Here is a 9,182-nt window from a genome sequence, read left to right as displayed (position 1 = left end):
AGCTACAGCCACTCCAGCACGCAGATTAACTACATGGTGTCCAGTGTGTCCTTAGAAATCTGACAAAACTGGACAAGTGGAGTACACAAGAAGAAGTGACAGGCCAGAAAATATCTATTAAAAATCTGCTCTTTATGGAATAGTAAAAAAAAGTCAAGAAAACATCTGACACAGGACCTAAGAGATGCATCTGGCTCTTCAGATGATCCATCTACTGTTCACTGGAGCCTCATCAAGAATGTTCAGTTGAAGGGTGGCCGTCAAGAAGCCATTCATAAGGAAAAGAAATCAAAAGAAAAGGCTTAGGTATTCAAAATGGCACAAGAACAGAAGTGAAAATCAGTGGCAACGAGTCTGATTGATTGATGAATCCCAATCTGAAATATGGAGGAGGTCAGGAGAGAGGTGCAAGAGTGAGTTTCTACAAAACAAGGTGGAGGTTCTGTCATATTTTTGGAGACGCATGTTAGCCATCCTTTTAATCCTTTTGCACAACAACTCATCTAAGCATGTAGACATGGTCAAGACAGCCTGCTGAAGTTCAAACCGAGCATCAGAATGGGAAAAAGGTGACAGTGAATTTGGCATGGTTATTAGTGCCAGACAGGGTGGTGAGTATTTCACAAACTGCAGATCTACTGGGATTTCCCCCCAGAGAATGGTCCAGCAGTTATCTGAGTGAACAATGTCTTGTTTTTGTCAGCGATCAGAGGAGAAGGGCCAGACTATTTTGAGTTGGATAAGAAGTAACTCAAATAACCACTTGTTACAACCGAGGTATGCAGAAGAACGTCACCTTAAAGCAGTGCTATAGCAGCAGAAGACTACACTCCTGTCAGCAAAGATTAGGAAACTGAATACCACAATGAGCATCATTTACAGTCAACACACAAAAACAAACCATGTCACAAATTTCGAATGATCTCAAGCTGGTTTCATGAACATGACAATGAGTTCACTGTAGACAAACAACCTCTACAGTCACCAGACCAGGGCAGCTTTTGGATATGAAGGAATTAAGGTAGTTCTGAAGGCAAAAGGGTTCAACCTGATACTTGCAAAGCGTACCTAATAAAGCAACCGGTGTGTGCGTGTGTGTGTACATAACACGCAAACTAAACTAATAAGTACAGCTGGTTTCTAAGGAAACATCAATGAATGCATGCGTGCTGAATCCTACCATGGCAATGTCCTTCTATAAAGTTTCCCTCAGTTACATTCTGAACTTTACACATTTATAATATCAATAATTCTAATAACACACAAATTCACTGTTTTAATTTGCTCTTACAACACAGCACCTAATCTAACAACCATGGTATTCTGTGATAAAAAAAAAAAAAAAAGTACACAGTGTTATGAGACCGTCCCAGTAATGGAAAAAGAAAAATGATTTTTTAAGAAAGCAAGAAAAAGTAGCCTGATCATAATATTTAGGTGGTCTCTTCTTTTACCCAGAGGTAGAAACAGTTTTTGAAACTGTTGTGCTAATCTTCTGCAGAGCCCCATAAGTAAACTTCAGGTTTCTGGCTGTGCAGAGTGACTGTAGAGAACAGTGTTACTGTCAAGGAAAAACCATTATTAGGACCAGATCTTACATCAGCGGATGACTGCTACTTCCTACTTAAAAGTGATGATTTTGTGCTTTTTGTTGCAACATTCCTCATCGCTGGGAGCCTGATTGATGTCTGATTGAAGTCTGATTCGGATGTAAAGGTCTGAAATGAGGCAATCAAAGTCTTCTAAATACACACACGAGGGATCAAAACAGAAGCAATGCAAAATAAGTAATGGTAGTAATAAATACTTTTATTTATAGGATAGGTTCAATAAGTGAAAAGGAAAGGTGGTTCACACATACAGACTGGAAAATAAACAGCTTTGAAATCCAACAGCTTCATCTGCAGCGACGAATGATGGCTATGCTTCAGTTTTTATAATACTGCCACAAAATACAGGATTGAGGATCCAAACGAGCACAAGCTGAGGAAGGAAACACAAAACACACATTTAACAGAATACACATAAGGACATAAATCTGTTACACTGAGAGTATAACAAATGTTGTGCCAAAGGAAAGACAGCAATACACACACTGGTGTCACTCTGTAAAAATCCCCAATGCTCTTCTGTGCATCTTCAAATTGGAGTGACCAGGCAGCCAGCTGCAGGCCTTTTCATGTGATAGTATATCTGTACTGTACTGTGGCAAAGTAGCAATATATAATATGTGCAAACATACATGCTAATGCAGTACACAAATGAACAACGGGAATTCTAGGAAGCTTGAATGTCATGATTTGGTACGACCACCTTTGTTCTTCACCATAGCCTAAAACTCTCTTAGGCAAGCTTTCTTGTAATGTCTTTAAGTAATCTTTAGGAATAGTTCTCCAGGCTTCTTGAAGGACATTCAAAGCTCTTCTTGTTGGTTGTTGTTGGATGGCGGCTGCCTTTTGTCCCGTTTTCATCTTGATGACCCCACACTGCTTCATTAATGTTGAGGTACGGACTCTGGGGAGGCCAGTCCATGAATGGACTGAAAATCACCACCACTCTTGCTGCTATCCTCCTGTCACTCATCTTGACACTCCTCTTGTCACTCATACACCCTGCCTGCACTCGCTTCATCACCTCTCTTGTGAGCTGTCTGTTGCTTTGGATGATTGAGCCCAAGTGCTTAAACTCATCTACCTCTACTACCTCTGCTCCTTACATCTTCACTGTTGCCTCTAATTACTGTATAATGAAAAGCATTTGCGAGCTGTGCCATAGATGTGGTGCTGGCAGCACGGTGGCATGGTGGTTATCACTCACCGAGAAGGTCGTGAGTTCAATTCCACTACAGTGGCTTGCAAAAGTATTCCCCTAGAATTTTGTCACATTACAGCCACAAACATGAATCAATTTTATTGGAATTCCAAGTGAAAGACCAATACAAAGTGGTGTACACGTGAGAAGTGAAACGAAAATCATACGTGATTCCAAACATTTTTTACAAATAAATAACTGAAAAGTTGGGTGTGCGTTCAGCCCCCTTTGGTGCACCTGTGTGTAATCTAATGTCAGTACAAATACAGCTGCTCTGTGACGGCCTCAGAGGTTGTCTAAGAGAATATTGGGAGCAACAACACCATGAAGTCCAAAGAACACACCAGACATGTCAGGGAGAAAGTTATTGAGAAGTTTAAAGCAGGCTTAGGCTACAAAAAGATTTCCCAAGCCTTGAACATCCCACAGAGCACTTTTCAAGTGATCATTCAGAAATGGAAGAAGTATCGCACAACTGTAAACCTGGCGACCTGTCCAGGGTGTACCCCGTTTTTTCAGGGTCAGGCTCCAGCCCTACCGCGACCCTGAAAAAGGATAAGCGGAAGCGAATGGATGGATGGATGCCAACCCAGCTTCATAATCTGTCACGATCAAGCTCATTAGAGGACATACGGAAGGCGTGAGCTGTTTTAGATTTCTTCCAGCTAAGGCTTTAAGCTTCTACACAAGTTCATATCCGATAATAAAGTCCACATTAGCATTGAACCAGCGGCTTTCAGCTTTAAATCAATATGTAATCCAAGGACTTTTAATGTTTACCCCAAAGTTAAGTATTTATTGACTGGTTTAAACTATAATCGTGAGATTTCATCACCAGTTTGGATGCAAGCGCACAACGTAACCACTAGGTGTCGCCCGGAGCCCGCTGATGGAGCCCAGAGCGTGCCCAGAGAACACCAGGTGGCTGGGATTAGCGGGCTTTTAAGATCCAGCAGTGGCGCTGTGTGGCTAAAGCCTGCAGTACTGTATGCGCACTTCAGGCCTGGAAAAAACAGAAAAGAAAGAAACGAAAAAGAGGCCCACACAGAAACTGATCAACAGCTGAGTGCAACTGCAACTGTTTCTGCATAGTTTCCTTCTTCCTGCCACTCACCACCACACAATCCGCTCCAGTTGGCCCGTTCAGTGGATGTTGAGTGTAAACATTCACGTTTTAACCGCTTCCCACAGTCTGCTGTACACTGAGAGCAGACCATAGTGGCACAGTGAGCACAGAGACAGTGGGGAAATACCCAACAGCGCGAGGAGTGTGCAGCTGTCAAATATTTGGTAAGTGGGTTTGCCTCTCAGCTTTGTGCAGTTTTGAGGAACAATGGGAGATAAAAACAAAACAGGAAAGAATTTTTTTTTTTTAGCAGCTGGATTCAGAATTAAGGCAGTCATATCTAGGCTTCAGAGTAGAGAGGTGACTGGGCTTTATCAAAGCAGTGCAGAGGTCAGCTGCTGCTCTGTGTCTGCCTGTCTTCTGGCCCACTTCATACCAAAGCTCATACAGTAGGCCAAGGCTGACCTTAGTGCATAGACTGAGGACTGATATAGCCCAGTGGAAGACATATCCTAGTAATTTACACCACAGCCCTGCTCCTGCTCTGTGCAGACTTGTGTATACTCTCAGACTGGGAGTTGGTAAGCCCCTTCTTCCTCAATGAGCACTCTCCCAAGGGGAAAGGGAGTGCTGCTGAGGCCTCGATGCACAGCCCAAGTGTGGCTTTTAGGTTCGACTGCACCAGCCATATTCTTATGTCACTGGGTTTTTCAAAGCACATAATCCTTCTTATATAAATGCCCCTCTTTTTTATACCCTAGATGAGACCAAGAGAGTACAGGAGATGAAGCAGCTGGATCTAAATAAAACAGGAAGAGTCAGTGATGCATGTTGGCATGAAGAGAAGGCAGTAAAGCTACAACTTTCAGTGGACCTCCTAGTGTGGCAAGGAGCCTAGCAGCTTTTTTGCACGCAGCCACAGTAGACTTAAAAACAGAGGATACAAACAGTTGTGGTGATGAGTCATACTTCATAGGAACAGCTTATCAAACCTGAGTCGTTAGACGCTTTCCCGCTCTCTTTAATTGCGTCGGGGTCTCATAATGTGGAGTCACTTTAACTTAACCAAGGCAGCAGTGCGAGTTAATATACGTCTCACCTTCCAGAAAGATAACTATTGATCCTCAGGTCTCGAAAGAGAATGATCTGTTATGGTGTTAGTTTTCATTAAATTTGTTTTGATTCTTCCCCCCCCCCACATAGAGCTGCCATATAATCCAACTCATCTTACTCCTGCTCTACCAGCTTAAATCTCACACGTTTTTTTTTTGTTTTTTTAAACACATAACCTGTACACAATACAAAACCAATTTATTTAAAAAAAAAATGTTTATTGACATCAGAAGCAATTTAATTTTCAACAATAAACAAGGTTTTTTTGTCTTATTTTGCTATTACAGTGGTACATAAAGATCAGTAAAACAACTGTGATACGTCAATTTTGATAACATGTAATTTAAAATAAAAACACACAGGTGAAGGAGGAAAAAAAAAAAAGAAGCACTCAGATCTAACTCAGAACATTTTTATGTGCTGTGCACCTCTAGCTAAGGTAAATACTGTAAAGCCCACCCCTTTACACTGTACCAGGCAGGATAGTGGTCTAGTAACTACCACGGGGGGAAAAAAAAAAAAAAAAAAAAAGTAAGACTGGCAGAAAGATACAGACACGATACTTGTGTAGTGTTAACTATACAAAAAGGAGAAAAAAACTGTACAGCATAAAAACAACTGATATACACAGCCTTTTTTGTCGTTTTATTTATTTTTTTTTATTTTTTACCCCTTGGATACTAATGAATTTTCTTTCAGTAAGTGAAGTGTGTACAAGGGGGTTAAATGCTTTATAAACAAGAAAATGACCACTTTATGTCACCTGCCACCTACTAATCATCATCCTCATCGTCATCATCCTCTTCCTCCTCCTCATCTTCATCGTCGTCGTCATCATCATCGTCTTTCTTCTCTGCCTTGGCCGGGGCTTTCGCTGGCGCACCGCTGCCTGGTTTGCCCTTTGCGCGATACGCAGCGATGTCCTGCGAGGGAGGAGCGAAAACGCGGTGAACCAGTGTCGAGACACAAAAATAGACAGCTGTCACCGAAGAGCTCAGTCGGCGTTCACATTTTACTCTTACCTTCTCATACTTCTCCTTCAGTTTGGCCGCCTTCTTCTCGAAGGGCTGCTTGTCCTCGGCTGCGGTGCTGTTCCACATCTCGCCCAGCCTCTTGGCAACATCCCCAATTGACAGGCCGGGGCTCTCGCCTTTCACCTTAGGGCGGAACTCTGAGCAGAAGATGAAGAAGGCAGATCTGGGGGGGGGGACAGAAAAACATTTACACAACTCACTCGCCATACATCTCAAAAATCCTTAAATGTGGTTTTGCAGTACTTACGGAGGTCTCTTGGGGGCATTAGGGTCCTTGTACTTCTTCTTCTTCTTTCCCCCCCTCGCCGGAACGTAGTTCATCATCTCCCTTTCATAGCGCGCCTTGTCCTGCCTGGCCATGTCCTCAAATTTGCCCTTCTCCTTGGCCGACATTGTCTGAGAGCAAAAACAGGCATCTCACCAACTGCACCTTCTGAGGCGTCGCCCTCTGTACCCAAGCTTGCTTATTTCTTGTTTTGTGTTATCTCATTACACAACACCTGCACCTTTTCAGCTAAAGTCAAGAGGTGTAACCAACAACATCCTGCTTGTCATATATCCTTGACCCCTCAGCAGGACTACAAATTTCACTTTCAAAAAAAAAACAAAAAAAACAAAAAACAAACCCTAACCCAACCCAAAACAAAACCTCAAGCTAAACTCTACTACCTTCCATCGCTCGGAGCACTTCTTGGAAAACTCGGCAAAGTTAACCGAAGCCTCAGGGTGTTTCTTCTTGTGCTCCTCCCGACAGGTCTGCACAAAATATGCATAGGAGGACATCTTCCCCCTCGGCTTGGTTGGATCCTTCCCCATCCTGGTGACAGTATCTAAAAACAATTAGAAAAAATAAAAATAAAATAAAGAATATCAACAATTTAATGATGCAGTATTCATCTGCAATATAATATTAAAATTTAATAAATAATGCTATGTGTCATTTAAATTATTAACTATAATAAGAAAATCATAAATAAAAGTGACCTACAATGTTTGTCCAACCCACACAATCATGTCTCTACTGACCGCACGCACTATATAAGTCACCCGCCCTCCCCGCTGTCAAACTGCACTAAGTTAATATCACTTAAAGCAGTCCTGTGAAATAACACCGCCCAAAACGGACGGAGCTGATGTAAAAATAAATAAATAAATAAAAAAACGTTATATTGATACCATTTATTTATTTATTACAGTGGCCTTAACATAAAATCCGCGGTCAGCTCCTCATTATGGTGTTTCACCAAATGACAAAACACCGCTGCGTATTAAAGAAGGAAATCCCATCATCGCAGCCAGCAGCGATCATTAATGTGCGTTTGGTTTGCAGCAATAAATGTCCCGGAATCGCTCTCAAACACCGAACTGCAAAAGTTCAACTGCATGGTATAAACCTGAACCATCCGTGGTGCTATATGAGTGGATTGGGCGTTAAAAAACAAACAAAATTTTTCTTGCCCCCCGTCTTTTTTTTTCCTCTTTTGCAACATAAATATCCTCAAATGTAACCTGCAGCAGTAATAAATCACCTGAAAACCCATAGTTTTACTCGTGTTCGTGTTTTTAATCGAAAGAAATAACTTTGACACAAAGAGACACAAATTGGAGAAAAAACACGTATTTATTGCAAATAAAACACTCCAAACTGCGCTTCCGTGACATAAACAATCATCTCTCATAACTCTTCTTTGTCTCTTATTCGGGAAATAATGTGAAAAGCTTTCGAAAAATGTTTTAAAAACTGTTATTTTTCTCCCCCTCCCCTTTACATTTTCCTATTAAATGCTACTGTAAGTCCCAAGTAAGCTGCGTCGAGCGAAGTAGTAATGGCGCAAAGGCTCTCGTTGAGGAAAAGGAGGTCAACAACGACAGCAATATTTCTTCTTCCATTTTGTGAGAATGCCTTCTTCATGAAAGAAAGTCCCCCTCAAATGTCTCCTCCCGCCTCCCAGTTCGCTTTGCTACGCGACAAATATGTCTAGAAAGCCGGCGATCTTGACTAAATATTTCCCCGATTGATTCCTATTGCACTAGCCGCCTTGTATAGTAATACATTGGGTCTGTACTGTGTCTATGAGCGGGCTGTGCTACTGACTTGGTTTCTATGAGCTCCTAATGGCCGCTCGTCTTCATCCACTAACATGGAGAATATGGCTCCTTCTCTTTGTGTCAACGCTCAGCCATTGCACTGCACGCAATAGAGGGCAGAGCGACCGCGGCCACCACTTCATTTCAAGCCCCGATTTAAACCTTTTCCGAGCATCGGAAAAATCTCCCCTTGGTCTCGTTCGAATCACGAAAGATTGAATTTTCTTTTGCCGTCGTCACATCTCATAGTTACGAGTTTGTTTCTCGAGAAAACACGGTTAGAAAAAGTTGAACTGAACTGCGCCTCTGTCACTGGCTTCCCATTGCCTCGCTGCCTTGTTTCCTATGCGAATACAGTCAGCCATTACAGTAAAGCGCAGATCGTGAGGTATTTTTTTTCCGCTGTCTTCTCGGGTGAAGTGTGGCAAACAAACATTTGCCCGGGTGTATTTTTAGATGCTCTCTCTTTTTCTTAGGTTTTTATAAATTTTGATGCTCGTCTCCAGACTCCGCACGCTCCTCCGGTCTTCGCATGACAGCCGTTCAGCTTTGCAATGCACTGCAATGCCAATGGCTAGCTAACGGTGAGTCTTCTACCATTGTCGCTAACCGTGTTGTCCGCTAGACATTCCTGATTTTTTTCGCGATAACTACCATTTGATTCGACTCCATTTTGCGAAAACGACACGATTGTATTATACAAAATTATTCTTATTTAACGAAATCGACGCTTTGCGTCGAATTTCGTCAAGGTTAATTTTCAATTCTTCTTTTTTACTGAGCGTCTGGTCCTCACTCCCAGGCAGAGTAATGTAACGATACCTGCTTAGCACCGGCAATTTTGTTGTTTTTTTAAGGTTCCCCGCAATAAAATTATTTGCAAACAGTAAAAGGTTTCGCGTGTAACCGTGGCAGACATATAAGTAAGATATTTTTAAATGTTACCGTCATTTTCATCCTTACGGACACTTAAAATGTTCGTGTGTGTGATACTTACCCAGTGACTATCGCTGGATCTCAATGGTCTGCAATGGCTGTGTATGAGGGAGCACAGGCGATACGCAGTGTCT

The 9,182-nt window shown here is 42.1% G+C and overlaps 1 protein-coding gene across 1 annotated transcript; it reads right to left on the bottom strand.

Moving 5' to 3' along the window:
• Positions 1-5,231: 5,231 nt before the first annotated feature.
• On the bottom strand, positions 5,232-9,182 carry hmgb1a (high mobility group box 1a). Its single transcript, XM_085363847.1, has 5 exons — positions 9,110-9,182; positions 6,694-6,854; positions 6,272-6,420; positions 6,013-6,187; positions 5,232-5,913 (listed from the first exon to the last, which is right to left on the bottom strand). The coding sequence occupies exons 2-5, from the start codon at positions 6,838-6,840 to the stop codon at positions 5,764-5,766; spliced, it is 621 nt and encodes a 206-aa protein (XP_085219973.1). The 5' UTR covers positions 6,841-6,854; positions 9,110-9,182; the 3' UTR covers positions 5,232-5,763.

This window comes from Diplotaxodon limnothrissa, linkage group LG10 (genome assembly GCF_057381915.1).
Source record: "Diplotaxodon limnothrissa isolate DT_005_m linkage group LG10, D_limnothrissa_male_GT1.1, whole genome shotgun sequence".
In the NCBI taxonomy this organism is placed as follows: Eukaryota; Metazoa; Chordata; class Actinopteri; order Cichliformes; family Cichlidae; genus Diplotaxodon; species Diplotaxodon limnothrissa.
Note: the sequence above shows the minus strand (reverse complement) of the source record. Positions and strands in the feature narration are given on the sequence as shown.

Excerpts from the sequence above, each read along its gene's own strand:
- hmgb1a (XM_085363847.1), bottom strand. The coding sequence starts at position 6,840 with ATGGGGAAGGATCCAACCAAGCCGAGGGGGAAGATGTCCTCCTATGCA. Across the intron at positions 6,188-6,271 it reads AATGCCCCCAAGAGACCTCC|ATCTGCCTTCTTCATCTTCT; the intron begins GTAAGTACTGCA and ends CCCCCCCCCCAG. Across the intron at positions 5,914-6,012 it reads TGAAGGAGAAGTATGAGAAG|GACATCGCTGCGTATCGCGC; the intron begins GTAAGAGTAAAA and ends CCTCCCTCGCAG.